Below are 21,039 nucleotides of genomic sequence, written 5' to 3'. Positions count from 1 at the left end.
TGCCCAGTGGTACCATCCGGGAAGGTCACACCATGCGATACATTTACCTTTTAACTATTCAGTCCAACATCAGATTATGACTAAGGAGACGGGGAAACCCAGACTCGTTGTAGCGCATCCTGCCATTTAACATTAACTGTTTGCCTATGCATTTTCCTACTTAAGATATTAATGGGTAATGTTGTGAGCTGGGAATGAGAGAGAGATTATGGTGCTAAAACAGAAGTGGCATTACATAGTAGCACACTTTCTGCTTAAACCTTTCGAAGGGGTGCAGACTGCATTGTACAGGCTGTTTGGCAAGAGAACGTCTTTAAAATATTCTAATAAGGATAAAACAAATTGTAGTTATTACTGCTGTTTTATGTAAACCGTTATAATAACTTCTCGCCTATATGGTGGATTCCACTTCTTAAAGCAGCCGTCAAAACTGCCGTTTTTATTTTTTTTTATTTTATTGTTTTTTCCTTTTAATATGTGCATCAATACAATCCCCACAATGACAAGTAATTCGCTAAGTTGCTGGTCGATACCTGATCGATCGGCGAAGATTCGGCTCGGGGGCTCATTAAATGGCTGTCGGTGCAGCAGAAGAGGACCAAAGATGCTAAGTTTTGTGGGGAAGATCATGTGACCAGGCAGCCACTAGATATTGGTGCACTGCTGGAGAGAGGGCAGGGCTTTAAAAAGGGGTGTGCCAGAGCCTGTTTCAGAAGAGGAAGGCACTTTGTAAATGGTTGCTATAGAAACAAAAAAATGCTTGTTACATTATAATACATTCAAAATGTAATTCAGAGTTGTTTTTTGTTTTGTTTTGTTTTTAATGCTACAAGTATTTTCTCATAGTACAGAACTGATCTGTTTAAAAAAAAAACACATGTAGGATATTGCTTGGTCTGCAGCTTTAAGCTCTTTCCACTAAATTTAGCGTTGGTAAAGCAGTATTTTTCATACTTGCGGCACACATTACTCAGAGGTTAAGATTGGGACCTGCTTGGGGAGAAGAGTAATTGGCTCGATCTGTGGAGAGATCCGTGGAATTGGCATATGTTACACTTCCAGGGTAAATTGCTTCTTGGGAAGCCTCTGACCAGTTTGACGTTATTGCTGTGAAATGAAAGCGGAGTGAATGTTGTCTTGTTGTGGTGCGTCACCCGAGGGATCAGTCACAAATATATGAGATGCATAGACCACAGCAGGCCACTCACTTCTGTGTGGTCATCAATATGTTTGGTAGTTTGGTGAGCAGGGGCTAGTGGAAAACATGAACTGATAAGTTGGTCTATCTGAAGCCTCCATAAAGAATATACCTAAAGAGAATGATCAAGACAGGACATTATTTTCATACTCCTTAAAGCTTCAGTCCAACTTGGGCTGGTCAAAAAATCTTTCTGTTACTAGTTTGGTTTCCATCCTTACCACATGCAGTACTGCACAAACCTTTAGTGCTTTTTAAAGGGGCAGTCCCAGCCAAATGGCTGTGACATGTTTAACCCTTGGAGTGCCCCATGACATCACTGCGCAGTGACTACGTCACGCCCAGGAACTGGTTTTTTTTTGTTTGTTTTTTTGGTGGGGGGGTTTCCTTAGTTAGATCTCGTCCTGCGTTCCCATGGAGTTCAGGTCGCAATCTGACCTGTGAGGCGAGAGCAGAGGACTCCTCTCCTGTTTCCTGACAAATGGCCGCGACAGTCACTTGACCGTTATTGAAAGCGGTCACGTGACCGCACAGTGCCGGAGGGGGGCCGTGGCAGCCGGGCACCGGGTCCTCGGGCACGCAAAGGGTTAACGACAGTGGCTACGCAATGCACGTTTTGAGCTCGTGCTCTTGGGGAACGCAGAACAGGATGTGGGGCGCAGGACTTGGAGGACCCTTTCAGTTTCTGGATTAAGTGACACTAGAATCGCTCTAAAGAGAGGTCGTATGATTGCAATTTGCCGTAGGGGCCCGAGGCACTCTAGGGCCGTAACACACAGGGTCACAGGGGTTAAATCTGGCTAATTGGCACTTCAGTTTTACCAAAATCTGACACCTTTTAAGTATTTTTAAATAATCTTGTGGAGTTCTGTAAACACAGTGAGCTGAGACTTGGGAGGGAATTCATTTCCTCTGGCTGCTCCCTTTTAGTCTGTCTGGTGTCCAATAAGAAAAGGGAGACCAAAAAGCGCACCAGCACAAACGGAGCAGGAAGGACCCAAAACCAAAAATGATTAAAAGGGCACTTTAATGTGACAAAAGACCCATCCAACGCGTTTCGAACGTCACAGCGTTCTTTTTCAAGGAATAAGAGTTTGCACAGTCAGGGTCCCCTTATTTCTCACTGCAGTACCTTTATTGACTCTCTTATAAGAGCATGGTGGGCTAAGAATAGAGGAAACACTCATTTAGAGGCGTCGAAGAAAAATGTGGGCTTAATTTTCAAATACGGGTACCCAAGGACGAGGGAGCAGTAGACATCAGTATGTGAAAAAAATGAAAAACATACAACGCCAACATAAATCAGTATAGTTTTCAGAAGTGTTGAAGGTAGAATGAATATATAAACAGATATGCTCACCTGGCAGTGACTATATCAAAGCCCATAAGTTGCGTGACAAATGAAGTAGCCGGTCACGATGTAGATCTGATAGAGGAAAACAGAGAAGGGACTAATTGCGCAGAATACAATCCTTTTAATGAAAAAACGCAAAAAACAGACCCCCTGAATGAAGACTTACAAGCGGGCTGTCATTCAGGACACATAACAGTTTCTTTAGAGGACTCTCTCTTCTCTGACGCGGCACCCGGAGTGTAGGTGGTAGCAGGCTTTCTGGCATGTGTTGCCTCTGTATGCGGCCGCCCGGAAACAACAATCCGCTTTCCGCACAGTTCCCACGATACTTCTCCCGGTCTGGTCAGTCTCTCTTTCCTTCTGTGCGCAACTCAACTTCATTTTCAAATAAACAGGAGCAGCCAAATCTTTTGATGGGGGGCTCCCCAGGTACCCGGGTCCCCAGACGTATCTACTCAAGGGTTCCCATGTCCCATGACATAGTAAATATGTCTTAATCTACTTGCTCGTTTTTGATATGGAGATTGCATTCTTCAAGGAAGAGGAACAGAAGAGGACGCCATCTCTTCCGTTCCGTCATCCGTGACGAAGCGGTCACATGATGACGAGTGGCGAATGGGCTTTGACACTCGTGCCACGTCCCCTCTAGCACTCAAAGGGTTAAGGAAGACAGATTGTGTGAGACTGAAAGAGTGTGTTACGGAGGCCTCGAGCAAAATAGCCAACCCCAATCCCCAAACTATTTGTAGTTGTCTTTTTATGCAGGTTTGGACACACAAAATCAACAAATATGTCTGCCGAGTCACCAATAGAAAGCCACAACGTAATCTCCCAATGCCATTGCTGCTTTTCTATTGGGCGTAGGGCCGAGCCCTGGCCCGCTGTCATTTTGTGCTAGGCGGCACATATTCTGCCTGGTACCGCAAGGGTACCCCGATAAAATTAAAAAAACGAGCGACATGAAATGCTTGAACAAGAGGGAGACGGGAATCTTTTGATCCAAACTCTTTCACTCCTGTGAAAAGGGTGCTGAAGATCATATCTGAATTAGCCACTACAATGGCTGTGGCTGGAGTATACCCAGGAAAATAAATGCACACAAATTGAGTTATGTGTTTCCCGGTTCAGGATTTACTGCTCACATTGCTTAGTCTGGCTGGAAATTCTTCTTCTCGCTCACCTGATTTTATATTATTCCTGTTACATTATTTCATACGATTCCTGACGCTACACACTGCATTAATATAATGTAATTAGCCTGTACCAAAAATCAGAACCATTTGGCATCCAGAGAAGGGATTACTGTGTTTCCACATTGATTCCCCTTTCCGGCATTTTCTTATCAGTCTCCCTTTAATATAATTAGTCGCGGTTTTGAGTTTCGCGTTTTCTTATACGGTTCCACTGATTCTGCCCACGTTTGAACACATTGGCTTTTATTGCTTCCACTGTCGAACATTTCAGTGTTGGTTATGTTTGTAACACGACAGAGCCTTGTAACGGGGAATTGCTGTTGGAATTGGTTTCTTCAGTAATGAATAAGCCGCTAACGAAATCAGTCTGCATTGTATAGCCCAGGGGCGGCCAACTCCAGTCCTCGAGAGCTACCAACAGGTCTGGTTTTCGGGATATCCCTGCTTCAGCACAGGTGGCTCAGTCAAAGGCTGAGCCACTGATTGAGCCACCTGTGCTGAAGCAGGGATATCCCGAAAACCAGACCTGTTGGTAGCTCTTGAGAACTGGAGATGGCTACCTCTGGTATAGATCAATGCGGGTGATCACAGTGATCCTCAGTTAAGCTTTTGTGCCAAATCTAGCAACTCCCTTCAAGATATTTTCACGTCAAAATGGCGCATTTGAAAATGGCCAGGTTATATGACTGAGACCTTTCTCTTGATTTGATTCCTATAAATGTTGCTACGTGACATACATGTCCAGTGGTATTTGTCCAATGAAATATCATTTGCATAGAATACATTTTTTATCTTCACCCAAGTATGACACTGTGTAGTTATGTAACAATTTAAAAAAAAATCTATTCATTAATAAAATATTACGAATTTTAGACAAATTGCAGGATAAAAAAAGAAATGAATTGAGTGGAACATTGTAATTTTAAATAGTACTGCGTAGGCTGAATAAAAATACATTATTTTGTTATGTAGTGTTTGAAGAATTAGTCATGTCATGAAATAGGGCAGAATGTTCTTCCATTGATAGGATTAATACAGTTTGGAATATTCTTTCAGGCGTACTGGGAATTTAGGTACTTTTCCAGACTGGGGCTATTGTAATGTTTGCTGCAAGTATTGGAAAGAAGAACAAACTCTTTCAACATTTCTTCGTAATGCATTTTTACTTAAACACAAGCAGAGCATCTAATAAGACTCTACACTAGGACTTTCTCTGTAACTCGAGCAACCCTTTCCTCTTTAATGACAGATTTCCTCATTAACAGGGAGAAGTTTTTATTATGTTCCATCCGGAGTAAACAGACCCTGATAATGACCCTAGGAAGCTCAAAAGATTTAGAAAGGAACAATTGGCCGTTTATTTGGGGTCTCTGGTTTCACGAGTGGAAACAATACAATGTTTGATGGTGGGTACTGCATGCGGTCTCACTGCCTCTCATTTACTTTCAAGGGCTTCTTCAGCAAGCGTCTTAAAGGCTCAATCAAAAGGACGAAGAGCCAGTCGAAGCTGGACCGGAATACGAGCTTCCGCCTCCCATCCCTGCGTCCTGCCGACAGCGACAGGTATGGGTCGTGTCTGACTAGTTGGTTGTGGCTGATTTGAATGACGTATGTTCCTTTGCTGCTGCTCTGCCCTTCTCGGCTCCTTATCTCTCCTTGTTTTGTCATGCTGTCTGGCTTCAGTCGATTTCACTCCCATTGCAGTCTGAAATATAGCCCTATAAATCTGATGGAGAGAAATGACCAGAGGCTTTCTAATTCGCTGAGTTACGGGGTAGGATATAAAATATAGTTGTGATGAGAAACCCCCCAGGGGACTTTCTCTAACCAAGTGAAATTACGGTCAGGATTTATAACCTCTGACTAGAACGAGGATCGGTTTATTGCAATAATTAGCTAACTAATTGGGCTAAATATGACACACAGAGGGATTCCAGTCACTTGAAGAAGACAGAAGAATTCTCTTTACTTCCCCGTAATAATGGCTTGACCTAGCATTTCATTAACCCATTGTTTCCGGCACATGCGACTATAGCACATGGAAATCTGTTTTACGTCCAGTGTCTGTGATGACGGCTTGATGACTCAGTTGAGTTCTGTGGATTTACCTAATTGAAATCAAATCAGAGAGAAATACATTTTAAATACTAATTGGCTTTTTTTTTTTGTAGTCTGGTCGAGCTGACTTACCCCCAAATGTGCAACGTGTCGTGAATGATGCTTCATTTAGCAAGTGATATACAGTATTTCTGTCCCCTGCAGTTTAGTAATATTAAACCTGGAGGTAGGATGGGTTCAGCGTGTTCCTTCCGTGAGATCCGCCTCTCACATGTTGGCTGCGGCCATGGTACTGCAGACCGTGCGGAGGCGTCCGCACGCTGAGCGAACAGACTGCCTTAAGGCAGTGTTCACGTCCATGCGGCGTGCGGGCGCGCGGAAGCAGATGGGGGCGCGCGTTGCGTGAGAAGTCAGTTAAACTGATTTCTCAGCGCGACAGACGGGTCACGTGAGCGGTTCGCCCAATGAGGCCGAACCAGCTCCGTAACGCCCCCCACGGCCTGTCCACCATGGCCAGGGAAAGCACCCACTTTCCCACAGCCTCCGTACGCCTCAGCGCCATGGCCCCAGCCTAATTTGTGAAGCTCCGCTACCCGTGCTATTGTGTGAACATGAATAAATGGCCGTTTTCAGATGAGCGCAGCTATGTCAGCTCCCAGTGACCCAAATCCATGCAATATGGGGGTTTTGGACTAAACAAAGGCATTTTAAAGGAAAAGTACTGACTTCAATGAGTGAGACTCAACTCCAAGAGACCAGTGATACTAAAAGTGAAACGTACAGGCCTTTAAAAATCTTTTTTTCGCATTTCAAGCAGACACATTTTATTTATATATATTCTTTTTTTATCATGTACCTATAAATATTTTTTAATTGCATTCCAGAGTTTGCGTTTGTTGGTAAATTTGTTATCTGAAACTAGGCTGGTGGTTTGACTTCTCTCTAGCTTCTCCTTTTCACGTGATGTTCATGTTGTTAAAGCAATCCCCTCTACTCACCATAATTAAGTTTCTATTATTTTTACCGTTGTGAAATCCACTTCGTGCTGTGTTTAGCAATTACACACTTTTTAAATTCTGCAGTTACACTTGAGATACATACGTTGCTGAAAATGGGCCTCCCAGTGAATTAAAATGGGTACAGCCATCCACAGACCCTAACACAACAGATGTTGCAGGGGGTAGATGTTGCCAGGGGGCGGAGTAGATGTTGCCGGGCGGTGTAAAAGTTGCCGGGGGGGGGGATTAGATGTTGCCAGGGGGGGGGGAATTAGATGTTGCGGGGGGGGGGTAGATGTTGCTGTGGGTGAAGTGAAGAAAACAACAAAAACATGAAAAGCAAGAAATTGATCAGTTGTAATTAGACAGTTTATATTTACATATATTAGACGAGGTTGATAAAAGACATCCGTCCAAGTGCAACCTATGCTAAATTTAGACTACATATTTTATACTATTTGTATTTACAGTATATTGATCCAGAGGAAGGCAAACAGAAAACCCAGAGAAATATCATCTGATATCTCATAAGGGGGGGGATTTCTTCCTGACTCCAAATATTGGTAATCAGATTACTCCCTGGATCAACATCCTTCCCTTATTTGATATATCCCTGTATACCTTTACAAAAAGATGTCCAACCTTTTCTTCAACAGATCTATTGTATCTGCCATCACAGTCTCCTGGGTAATGAATTCCACATTTTAACTGCCCTTACTGTAAAGAACCCTTTCCTTTGTTGCTGGTGAAATCTCCTTTCTTCCGACCTTAAGGGATGACCCTGTGTCGTTTGTACTGCCCGTGGGATGAATAGTTCTTTTGAAAGCTCATTGTATTGTCCCCGAATATATTTGATTGATTTGAATATATTTGATTTGAGCATGGCCATCTGTTGATTAGATCCCTGACAGGGAATGATTGTGCTAGGGATGGAAAAAGCACTTAATTGGCTGTACTTTGCATTGTCTCCTTTCAAATGAAAATGTAATTGCCAAGGAAACCAAAATGGCCAATGTATGCTCTACTGTTTTTCCACCCTATTTGTAGCTTGTGGTCCCTCCAGTTCACAAGATGCTTACCAGTGGTGTTACAGGGTCTAGCCTTCCCTCCAGTGGAAACGGCTGACAAATCTCGTGGCAAAGGAAGCCGCAACATCACCAGTTGTGGGTTCCTATTGAATTGCCATTTAAATACCTTTTCAAAAACAGAAAGTTATGCCAGTACTTTTACCTGTACGTATCTCGGAAACTGGGTGTTCCCCCGCAACTGAATATAGTGCAGTTCAGCACTGGAGGGACCCCCCTGTTTTAACCCGGTCAAAATAAAATGATTTTGGGGTGGGGTTGAGGGGGGTAGTTATTGGGCGGAGATTGGTGCTTTAAGGATAATTATATTTATTTAAGGAAGTCAATTACTTTAAGTTGTTTACAAAATGTATTTGGGGTGGGTTTTAGTGTGCCTGTGTTTTTATATACCATACCCAGATCCTTTGAGCGATGTATATTTCACAACATATTTCAAATATCCTATAGCCCTGTATCTTCTCATCTATTCTTCTCTCCACACTCAGCCATTCTCTCATCTCCTGAGCTGACTTCCACGACACCCAAGTGCCACATTATTCCAAATTTACCCATTCCTATTCGCGACTACTTGCTTTGCAAAATCATCCTTCAGAAAAGCCAAAGGCTTTCCCTAATAAAATGACACGGATTACAGTTTAGTTAAGCAATTCGATCATAATCCCTACTTCTATTGTTCAAAGGGTATTCGTGCTTGGTAAGAATTGTATGTGTTTGATGGCTATTCTCTCAACTTGTGCAGAAGGTAATATCACTTTCCCGGCTCTGTATTTGTCAAGATGGGAAAGCGTGTCTGGGATTCCCTAATGTCTTGTGTAAGTCTTCTGCGTTTGTGTACAGGTTCTATGACAACATCATGTAGAGGCCCAGAAAAGGGGTTGAATGCCTGAGGATAAGCAAAACGTACCTAGAAAATATGCCTTTCAGCAATAGAAATCCATTACATTGTGTTAGTTGGCACATTATACATAGGTCAGGCACCTGTGGAATACACTATTCTCCAGATATCTTCGTAAAGGTCAAAATATCCTTTCCAGGTTAATAATAATAATAGCATGTTCTTGTATGGTGCTGCTAGTTTTACGTAGCATTTTGCAGGCACGAGTCCCTGCCCCGTGGAGCTTACAATCTATGTATTTGGTGCCTGAGGCACAGGGAGATAAAGTGACTTGCCCAAGGTCACAAGGAGCCAACACCGGGAATTGAACCAGGTTCCCCTGCTTCAAACTAAATGCCAGAATCAATGTCTTTACTCGGCTCCTCCTCTCAATCTCCATCTGAAACATTGTGTAAGGAAAGTGGTACAGTATAGGGAATTTGGTGATGAGACTTGTGTTATTCCAGAAAAAGCCGAAACCAGGGAGATTACTAATGCATCTGAATTCACTTCAGTCTTCCTGCATTATAACATTCCAGCACACATGAAATATAGCTGCTTGCGGACTCTTCAGAACAGGGGTGGGCAACTGATTGAGCCACCTGTGCTGAAGCAGGGATATCCTTAAAACCTGACCTGTTGGTGGCCCTTGAGGACCGGAGTTGGCCACCCCTTACTTTAGAAGAAAATACCTATTAACTACAGCTACTTATTCAGAGTAGAGTGATGAAAGGCATTGTGCTCCACATTCAGGACCTCTAACATCAGTTAGGCCGATAAGAAAACAATACCTTGACCTGGAGAGACAGCAAGGCCGCTGCCTCCTGCTTGTAATGTCCTTCCTTCAGATGGTCCAACAGTGGTAACCAATCCTTCAGGATCTGTTGGAAACAGGAATGTAATGCATGATATCTATGCAAGAGTTGTGTCCCATTCCCAAACACTATTCCTCAGAGTTTAGAGGGGAATAGAGTTTCTCTCCCTACGTTAGACCCTGTACTCTTGTCCTAATAAATTCACAGTACACTATGGCTACATGAAGCCATATTACACAAGGGACTTTCTTGTTGGTACATTGGTTCAAAGGGGCAATCTATCAAACAACTATTTTCGAGAAACATCATTGCTTTTTTGAGAGACCCTGGTAGGTTTTGCTAGCCTACTGAAGTCTTGATCTACGCCTCAGAAATAGGGGAGGGATGGGCTGGAGTGAGGCTCGCATTAGCCTGCAGCGCAGCCTCACCCGACAGCTGGACTGGATTCTGTTCTCCTTTGGACTGCTAAACACGTGGGATGGATTCCTGCAGATTAAGTGAAAGTCATTTTGTAGCATTATCGCATGGGCTGGCCGACCAGTGCATGCGTTTTGCATGGGATCCTCTATCTGGCATGCCTGCAAGCAGTAATGGCCTTCACTGTCAAGAGATTGCAGGGGTCCCGCTCTGCCAGCTCATTCTGTAGTAGGTAGGTTCAGAGAGCAATCCTGGTACGAATATGCCTTTAATCCAGGGGTGGCCAACTCCAGTCCTCAAGAGCTACCAAACAGGACAGGTTTTCAGGATATCCCTGCTTCAGCACAGGTCGCTCAGTTGAAGACTGCACCACCTCTGCTGAAGCTGGGTTATCCTGAAAACCTGACCTGTTGGTAGCTCTTGAAGACTGGACTTGGCCACCCTTGCAAATCTTTTAATAAGCACTTTTGATAAGATATATTTGTTCCACACCCACCCCTGGAATCTTCTCTAGCAGTGGTTCTAAACAGAACTTCTCCGCTTATGTCCTGAACGGCATTGCAGTTCGTGTAATTATTCACAGGTAGACAGTCTAAAAACCTACTATTACTGTGTCTGCTTTCTTAGTTGGTGCACCGAACTTTGCAGTATAATAATTGATTTCTTTAGTGCCTTCCATATCACAACTTGGGGCCAAACTGAACTAATGGTAGCGATTGATCTGTTTAATTGGTAAAAGGTGGTTTGTAACTTCCTTTTTTTCTTTTAGATAGAGAAGTAGAAGTTGACATTATTTGTGTTAATGTTTTTATTGTAAGCAAAGACGCCGCTTTCTTTTCTCTCTCTTTCTATAAGATAGTTTGGGGAATCTTGTCTCTACAGTCAAATTGACAATCACTATCTTTCTTAACTTAAGTTTTTATGATGTCAGCTGTAGCCAAACAGCTAAAAGTAGAGGTCAACGAGTCTCTGTAAGATAATGACTTTGACAAGACTCAGTGGGAGAAAAAAAAACATTTTTTTACAGGACACAAAAGAGTACTTTTCTTTAGGGGGGAATGGCTGTTTCTAAGGAAATTGGTTCTACTAATGTGTTTAAAAGTATTTTATTTCAAACTGCTCTGTTAACTACAATTTGGAAAAAACTTTATTTTAAAAAACGTACAATTTCCGGACCCCTGAAAAAAAGATAGGTGTTAATCTAATTCTTATCTTCAGATTTGTAGTGTAGTCTTTGGCTCACCTGTTTATGACAATAATGTCACCTTAACAACTGCAGTGCCAAATGTGCCTGTCTTTTACCCACCCAGGATACACAACGCGTTGGAGTTCTGCTGCAGTGATGTGCAGGCAGCCATCTCTTTTATACAATCCTGGCGGCAATTGTCTGCTGCTTAAGCATTACCGCCTCATATTAACATAGTGAGGATGTAGAGAATTAACTATGCGTCAACTTCCATTCACTTAAATAGTGCTTGGCGCTATAATTAATAGAGGAGTTATGATTTTAATCTTGCAATTAGTCTAATCTGGTGCTCGAGAGAGAGAGAGAAGAAATCAAAGTACTCTACCTATATTTTTGTTTAAAAATGTCTAACATACTTATTGAATTATTAGGCATCAAGATCCAATAGAGAAAATGGCAGCCATTATAATATGTAAAAAAACAGAAAGTGAATCCCTGCGCTTCTCCCATCGGGATACCAATAAATGGGGACATAAATACTCTTTGACAAAGGGCAGGGAGCCCGAAACACGTCAGAGTTACCTCTTACAGCGCATGTACACCGTGATGCCTCATCTTTAATAAACCTTGCATCTTTTAAATTGCTGATCCAGCCTCCGTCAGATTTTTGAGTTCCACTCCACAGCAGTGCACTGACTGCAAGCCCATTCTATGGGCACAGCACTAAATAAATATACAGAGTGCAAACTAAATCTGTAAGACAAAGGAGACTTTTGGTTACATCCTTTGATCAAATAATGCCAAGCCTGCTAACTAATGTCAAGGTAAGTCTCAATAGCAGGTCCCTATGCTAAATGCATACAAATGTTCTGTGAAATATACCCTGAATGGGGTTAATATACTAAGCAAAAAAAATACCGGGGAAAAATCAAGATAAATCAAATGACTGAAATGTTCTAACATTAAAATAAATAGAAGTTAATGCACAGACCAAAGTGTGTGTGTGTGTGTGTGTGTGTGTGTGTGTGTGTGTGTGTGTGTGTGTGTGTGTGTGTGTGTGTGTGTGTGTGTGTGTGTGTGTGTGTGTGTGTGTTTAAAAGAGCTCATTGCTCTTGGAAACAGTGATTATTGATATATGTTGAAAAGCTCTCGGAACAATTAGAAGAAAGCTTATTTTCCCGTAAGAATCAGATAACAGGTTAGAAATAGAGGTTTAATTGTTGTTAGAACTGTGGAGAACGTAATATGATCGGCTTTAAATCCATGCAGCCCCTCGGTAGGTGTGCGCCTGCAAACCTTTTACCAGAGCACTGCAGGAGAAGGTTATTAAGCAGCATTAAACATTGACTGGCACCAGCAGGAGGAGAGAGAAAAAAAATGAAGTCATTTACAAGGCCATCTCCGACCCAGAGTCCCACCCATCCAGCCATATAAATCCTGAGCACTTAGGATATGATGCAGGAGAAAGCTGCCATGTCTCCCAGGAGAGTTGGCAGAAAGACTGGGCATTTAGGTAATTAATAGACGTAAGACTGGGCAGAGCTGGGGTTGTAGTCGGACGACAGGGTGCGGTGCTGTGTGTGTGCGAGTGCTGCAGTATGAGATAGCTGTACCTGATAGCATTTCAGGGTTATCCGAACCACTTGGTTCAATAAAACAGAGGAAGCGCTTGCTTATTGTCTTCTACTAGGCAAGATAAGTATTTTCTTAGAAATGTTTGGGATAGTGTTGGCTCCGTCGTGCTGTTTTAGTTTAGCTTCTCCTAAAGCTTAATTGCAATCTTTTAACCCTACCCTTTCTGATGACTCCTGGAAGGATATGGAGAGGATATGTTTGTGGTTTGGTGTGCTGCCTTGTGTTTTACTTCAGGATGCCAGACTCCCCCTCGCCTTATATCAGCTAATGGATGTAATGTGAGTCTTTGCTGTTGATGGTTGGTGAGGCTCTATTAATGCAGTATTATCCTTTTTGGGTTCATAATCCTACAGGGCAGATTTCAGTGCAATATGATAAAGTCCCTGAGCTTGCTGAGTGATTGCAAAGAGCTCCTTCCTTTCAGCCAAGCTTTAAATGGGTCAGATTAAACAGGGGCACCAAAGCAATTAGTGTTTAACCACCTTTTCCCAGATGCTGGATTTCTAATGGAGTGCACAAAGTCTTTAGCGAAAGTTAACATGAGTCACTGGATGCAGAGGAAGGCCTGAGTTAGCTACCCAGCCAATTCCCAGCATCCCTTATTGCTACCCGCAACCTTTTGTAAGACAGTATTGTAAGAGACATGGCACACCATTTGGCTGACCAAGCTCTTTGGGTTTGCTCCATAAATATACAGTAATTACTGTGACCAAGTTGCTAGGTATGGAGTTCAAAAGCAGCATATCTAGTTAGGTTCAGATTTCCGGATCTTCAGCGTTGACTGCAGTGCCGCTCAACTTTCAGAGACAGGTAAGATATGAGCAATTCCACCACTGGCATCCAATTTCAAATGCTTGACTGCTAACTTGTGATGTGGCATAAAGATAGTGTGTGTGTGTGTGTGTGTGTGTGTGTGTGTGTGTGTGTGTGTGTGTGTGTGTGTGTGTGTGTGTGTGTGTGTGTGTGTGTGTGTGTGTGTGTGTGTGTGTGTGTGTGTATAATGGGTTTTATTTCCAAACATAACTATTTGGTTTGTCTCCGTTGTTGCTTGACAGACCTGGATTTGTATCCTGTAAAGAATGCTTTTTATTGTTGCCCCTTCGTTCACCCGTCCGCCTCTCCGGCTCGTGCTGGAGTGATCTGTCTGTTTACAGTAATCCTGCTTCCCTGGGATTATCTCTCCCTTTGCGGGGACAGCTAAGCGCTGCTCAATTTTCCAATAGCTTCCCTGATAATACGGCAAGAGGCTTTTAATCCATCATCATTACTGGCCCTTACGCACGCACACACGGTCTCTCTCTGAGGGCCCAGCGGCTGGTTTGATCTCCTTGTTGTTTTTGTACTTCAACATTCACTGTAATTCTGAGGCTTGAATGATGCAGAATCAGTATCAATAATTATTGCACTCGTATACTCAGAATTGATGACCTTTAAGAATTGAACAGGAAAGTTGTATTACACCTTCCATGTGATCCAACCTTCAGTTCCCTGCTATTCTCCCCACCCTTGCCCTCCCCACCTCCCCTCGCCCTCCCCATCCCCACACATTCTCACACAGCTACCTGCAGATTGTCACATTTTGAGATGTTTAGGGTTAACGCTGCAGAGGAAATAAACAGATGTTAGTAAAGGGCGGGTGGTGGGGATTTCTCCCGGCAGAGACGCTGAGAGGAGGAATTACACATTAAATGTCGCTGATCTGTCCCCTTTGGGGATATCACTGTGCAGGTCTTAAAGATCCCCCCTGCTCTGGTAGGCTTTTGTATGCTGGGGTTGGGTTTATGCCAGGGAAGCTGCTTGGAAAGGTCACCTTTGCACTGTTTACAGAGCATGCTCTTTGAGCCACTGAGGCTGCAGCTACTCCCTGCTTGCCTGCAAGCTGTAATCTGCTTATAGGTGCATTGTCATAGCAACAGGCCCAGAGTGGAGCAGGCTGGGCACACTGGGACCTTGTTTGTGCTACCTGAGGGGCGGGATGCTGCAAAGGAGGGGAAGGACGCAGGAGCTGGCTTTCTGAAGCCAGATTTCATTTCACTGGCAGCTGATCCTGTTCCCGAGACCGGAATGATCGGAATTCAGCACACTCTTTGATGTACAGGTTATGAGGGCATTTTTACTCCGAGACAATATGCCTGGACCCACTACTTGACATCCCTTTTGGCAGATTGTATTTTCTGGTGGGATGTGAGCCCCCACCCCCCCCCCCCCTGACCCGTGTGCAGCGGAGTGAAGTGTGGGGCATCCCGAAATGAGGCAGAGCTATGATTTGGGGGTGCACCGCAAGGTGGCTCTATAACTGCTTTATGTAAGTGGACTTCTTTTTATTTCTGCGGCAGAAGAATATATATATATATATATATATATATATATATATATAATATAGTAATTTCTGTATTGCCACGGAATAAATTGTTCAGAGAGAAATTAAGCTTGATTAGTCAGTTACACCAGGATGCGATGTTGGATTCTGCAGGTATGTACAGAATTGATGTCCTTGTACAATTCTGCCTGAAACTTTTACCTAGTAGAGTTCCATCGATGGCGCCATCGTGTGATGCGAAGTTTCACTTGACCGCTGAATAGGATCTTTGAGATTCTATGGCAGGAGTGGCCAACTCCAGTCCTCAAGGCCCACCAACCGGTCAGGTTTTCAGGTTATCCCTGCTTCAGCACAGGTGGCTCAATCAGTGCTGAAGCAGGGATGTCCTGAAACCCTGACCTGTTGGTGGCCCTTGAGCACTCGAGTTGGCCACCCCTGCTCTATGGTGATGACCTATTAGTGGTCTTCTTCATTGGATGTAAGGATATTTGTGGGAGAGAAACGGGCTTCAGTCCCCACACTGGTTGATGGGTTAGGTACACCTTGACTTTTGAAGGAGGATGTCAGAAACAGATGAAATGCTTACAAATGTAGTAGGAACTCCATGTCATTATTAGACTACTTAATCCTGCTACTGACGTCTGAGGAAACTGTTGAGTTTGAATCTGTGTAATTGTAACTTCTAGCAAATGTACATTTTGTGTGGCCTGGGGATTGTCGGCTTTAGTCAGCACTTTTCACTATACCGTCTTACCTTGGTGCAGGTCACGTGGATTACCTAAACTGAAAGAATCCCGTTCCCACGAGTCGTTGCTGAGCCCAGGCAGTGCCGTGGAGGCTCTGGATTTGGGGACCGAAGATAAGGTCCTTGTAAAACCACTTCACAGCAGCATCTTAGGACAGGAGTTTTGTTTTGAGGTACAGTAAAGATGATTGCGGTACCATTGTGCCATAGAATACAATGTAATGACGCCACCATAATCCTATGCAATTGGTTGTTTATTTTCTGTTCTTTGCTGTGTTCATTTCAGGTCACCTACTCCACTGGCAGTAAATGCTTCAGCTGCTCATCAGCAGCTGAGAGAGACAAGTGGATGGAAAACTTACGACGTACCGTTCAGCCAAACAAGGTAAGAGGGAGGAAAGTAATTGTGATAAATGCAGTGTTTCATTTCAGAGGGGTAAGGAACGTGTGTGTGTGTGTGTGTGTGTGTGTGTGTGTGTGTGTGTGTGTGTGTGTGTGTGTGTGTGTGTGTGTGTGTGTGTGTGTGTGTGTGTATATATGTATGTATATATACAGTGGTTGACAAATCACCAAAAAATCTACTCGCCACACAAAAAAATCTACTCGCCACCTAGTACCAAACGTGTGCTGCTTGGGCCAATATTTACTCGCCCGGGGGATAAATCCACTCGCCCGGGGCGAGCAAATGTATAGGTTTGTCGAACACTGTATATATATATATATATATATATATATATATATATATATATATATATATATATATATATATATATATATATATATATATATATATATCAAATATACTGTATGCTCATTTGCATGTCTTAGGCAGGTCTGCAACCCCGCCTTTCACCATTATCACCCAGCATACAACACTTCCACTGCAGCAAGGGATTCTGGGAAATGACATGCAAATGAGCACACAGTGCCACTTTTTGCTTCAAAAACCATTTTTAACATGGTTCCCTATAGGCTTCAGCTTGCTGCATGGTCACAGCTTTGAGCACAGCCAAGGTTAAGGTGCGTAGCCAGAAAATCCACCCACAGACAGCTGTTTCGACCTTAATGGGTCTCATCAGTGTGGGGTTGATTAACTGGCTATGCAAAGAAGCTAAAGGATGGGGTTACCATACTGAGTTAAGTTATGCTGAGTAAAAAAAGTGACAAAAACCCTCCACAGCAAAGCAAATATGCAAATGTAAATACAACTGTATGCTCATCTGCATATATATATATATACTGCACAAGTGACAGATACCGTATCTAGAGGACCAGAATCACGATTCTCTTCTAGGCATTAATTGTAGAATTAACATACGTAAACAAGTTTTCGGAGAATTTAGTTTTTTATACAGCATGTAATGGTGAGTAACTCGGCATATAGCCTGTGCGCTTCTTGCTGCAAATGGGTAGCAGAATTTAAGTATTTACTTTGAGTAGTTTCCAACCAGAAGACTTTTAGCAAGGATGGGGGATAGTGAAACCTTTTACAGGCATACCCCGCATTAACGTACGCAATGGGTCCAGAGCATGTATGTAAAGCGAAAATGTACTTAAAGCGAAGCACTACCTTTTCCCACTTATCGATGCATGTACTGTACTGCAATCGTCATATACGTGCATAACTGATGTAAATAACGCATGTGTAACAGGCTCTATAGTCTCCCCGCTTGCGCACAGCTTCGGTACAGGTAGGGAGCCGGTATTGCTGTTCAGGACGTGCTGACAGGCGCATGCGTGAGCTGCCGTTTGCCTATTGGGCGATATGTCCTTACTCGCGAGTGTACTTAAATTGAGTGTCCTTAAACCGGGGTATGCCTGTACATAATTGTGCTGTACTTGTGAATGAAGGTAGCCTATGATTTTTCACGCCCTAAAGCACTTTCTCTGTAATTTATCTCTTCCTCTAGGATAATTGTCGTCGAGCGGAGAATGTTCTGCGGTTGTGGATCATCGAGGCCAAAGACCTGGCCCCCAAGAAGAAATACTTTTGTGAGCTTTGTCTGGACGACACACTCTTTGCCCGCACCACCAGCAAGACCAAAGCTGACAATATCTTCTGGGGGGAGCACTTTGAGTTTTACGGCTTACCCCCCCTGCACAACATCACAGTGCACATCTACAAGGACGTGGATAAGAAAAAGAAAAAGGACAAGAACAACTACGTGGGGCTGGTGAACATCCCCATGGCTAGTGTGACCGGGAGGCAGTTTGTGGAGAAGTGGTACCCTATCAGCACACCCACCCCCAACAAAGGCAAGACTGGGGGGCCTTCCATCCGTATCAAGTCCCGTTACCAGACTATTACCATTCTACCGATGGAGCAGTACAAGGAGTTTGCCGAGTTTATTACCATTAATTACACTATGCTATGCTCTGTGCTGGAACCAGTCATCAGTGTTAGGAACAAGGAGGAGATGGCCTGTGCTCTGGTGCACATCCTACAGAGCACAGGCAGAGCCAAGGTAAGAGCATCCTATGGGCTTCATTCTTTTCCGATTTTAGAGATGATTTCCAAATAAGGACTTGACGAAAGAAGCATAGTCTGAGATATTTGTTTTTGAGCTTTCAGGCCTAAATTAGAAAAGCAAATATATTCGGCATGGCATTTTCCCATAGGGAAAACAGACTTTTTGTTTCTATCCCCCAAAAATCTATAGTATACAATCCTATATCTATAGGTAAGTTGAGATAAATCAAAAGATTTGCTCAAAGTTGACCACCAGAAACGTTAAAAAAAAAGGCTCGGCGCAAGTGGCACCTGCTTATAGGGGGGTTAGTATAGTGGGGAGGGGGGTGAGGACAGTATAGTGATTAGTTTCTAATGTAACAATATATTCTATAGATATCCTAGCTAATTAAAAGCGTCTGCGTGTGATATAATCACCAGGCAGCATCATCTGGACATAAGGGGGACTGCTGCACAGGAAAACTAGGAACCGCCCAGGTGAACAAACAACCACCAAAATGGTCCATGCAGGAGCAGTGGGAAGCCTATATCTCGCTCGCATACACCGGCAGCGGAATCCAAAGGTGCCGGATCACTGAGAGTTCTAACGGGCAATGAAGCACTCCCCTCTTCACTAAACTGCCGACAACAGGTAGACCTCTCTCGCGATCAGTCGTAGGTTCATCATTAGCCCCTGATAAAGTCACATGATAGTAATGAAACGCGTAGGCTTTTTTCAAGAGACACTGACGTCACTACGTTACCACATCTGATCGTGAGAGCAGTCTACCCATTGTCGGCGGAGGACTATCTTGGCGATTGGTGTCTCTGGACACGTCTCCGGTCATTTGTACATCTAGACGCTTGTCTGATTTTCCTGTGGTCCCCTAATGTCTGGATGATCCTGCCTGGTGATTATATCACACCCAAATGCTTTTAATTCTACGATATTTGTGAGTGCAATTTAGTACTCCTACTTCTTATATTAAATTGTCGCACTTTTATGCGCTATGGAGCATGCCCTTTTCTTATTTTTATATATTGACTAGCTGAGAGACCCGGCGTTGCCCGGGAGTCACACTGTCCCCCCCCCCCAACCCACACACACACTGTCCCCCCTCCCCCCCCCCACACACACACACACACACACACTGTCCCCCCACTCCCCCACACACACACTGCCCCCCCTCCCCCACACACACACTGCCCCCCCCTCCCCCACACACACACTGTCCCCCCCTCCCCCACATACACACTGTCCCCCCTCCCCCACACACACACTGCCCCCCCCACACACACACACTGTCCCTCCCTCCCCCCCCACACACACACTGTCCCCCCCTCCCCCACACACACACTGTCCCTCCCCCCACACACACACTGTCCCTCCCCCCCACACACACACGGTGTCCCACACACACTGTCCCCCCCTCTCCCCCCCACACACGCAAAGCCCCCTCACCTCTGCCAGGACTCACAGCACCGCTCCTCTCTCCCGCGCTCCTCCGATTGTCGCGCGCCTGGCCCTTCTCTGCTCTCCCTCCTCCCGTCCGGGGAGCGCTGCGCACGCGCCCCCTCTCTGCACCTGTGAGCGCGAGCCGCCGGGAAACGTGCAGCAGGGAAGGTGCAGGGCCTGTCCGTGTGACGGGGGAGAGTGACGGCCACCGGAAGGGAGGAAGGTGCGGGGCCTGTCCGGGGGGGGGGAAGGTGAGCTGCAGTCCGGGTGACGGGGGAGAGTGACGGCCACCGGGAGGGGGAAGGTGAGCTGCAAGGCGGCCTGAAGCAGTGGTGTGAGTGTGTGAGGCCAATGAGAGGTGTGCGGGGGCGGGCCAAGGGGGCCTGAAGCAGTGGTGTGAGTGTGTGAGGCCAATGAGAGGTGTGCGGGGGCGGGCGGGCCAAGGGACCAATGAGATTGCCGCTAGGGACAGGGAACACACCAGGGAAACATACATACATACAATGCTTTCAGAAATATATAGTAAGATATATGAATATGAGAAATCTTAACTTTGAATAGTTTTCTTCACTCTGTTAATTAGCTCCCCAGAAATGTTCATGTTCTTATACAGGGTTAACATGCACACTGCACATCCCCGTGCAGAGGAAATGCAGGTGTAATGAGAAAAAGAATATCCCACTTCCAGCTCCCAACCCTGTAAGGCTGTGGTAGTGGTAACGTAGGAACAACTTCAGAGCTTTAATGGAACTTAAATTGTATTAATAAGGAGGAGCTGTAGGAGAGTGGGCGTGTACAGAGGTTCTTAGCATCATTGCGGCAAAGTGTTCCATTTATTTATCAAATGTTTTACCAGGAAGTAATACATTGAGAGTTACCTCTCGTTTCCTGGGTACAGAGTTATTATTAACAATACATGGTTATATTAAACAAACAGAAGTTATACATTCAATTTACAGATATATCAGGACAGATAAAGATGATTATGAGTGTACAGGGCCAGCAGTAGTGTTACAAGCCCCCTCCTCTATTTTCCCCCCTCTTCCCATGTATTTCTCTCCCCTCTGTCTCACTCTTACCACCTCTCTTACTCACTCCCCCCTCTTACACCCCCTCTCTCTTCACTCTTCCCCCCACTACATAAATTACCCCACTCTCACTCAATAGTGTAACAGAGGAAGGACATACAGTCCACGGTCGGTGCAACAGGAACAGTTCACAGGTATAAACTATAACATCCAATAAATCCCATTGAG

At 44.4% G+C, this 21,039-nt stretch overlaps 1 protein-coding gene across 17 annotated transcripts in view; it reads left to right on the top strand.

Moving 5' to 3' along the window:
- The window catches only part of RASAL2 (RAS protein activator like 2), a 264,917-nt gene that overhangs the window by 209,719 nt on the left and 34,159 nt on the right, over window positions 1-21,039 (top strand). For all 17 annotated transcript variants that reach the window (XM_075616626.1, XM_075616628.1, XM_075616624.1 and 14 more), the window contains 4 exons: window positions 5,196-5,308; window positions 15,898-16,051; window positions 16,165-16,263; window positions 17,789-18,343. In XM_075616626.1, coding sequence (XP_075472741.1) covers window positions 5,196-5,308; window positions 15,898-16,051; window positions 16,165-16,263; window positions 17,789-18,343 — 921 coding nt within the window. The remainder of the gene's footprint in view (window positions 1-5,195; window positions 5,309-15,897; window positions 16,052-16,164; window positions 16,264-17,788; window positions 18,344-21,039) is intronic.

The sequence above is a fragment of the Ascaphus truei genome, chromosome 10 (genome assembly GCF_040206685.1).
Source record: "Ascaphus truei isolate aAscTru1 chromosome 10, aAscTru1.hap1, whole genome shotgun sequence".
NCBI lineage: Eukaryota > Metazoa > Chordata > Amphibia > Anura > Ascaphidae > Ascaphus > Ascaphus truei.
This window is presented reverse-complemented; position numbering and strand designations above follow the sequence as displayed.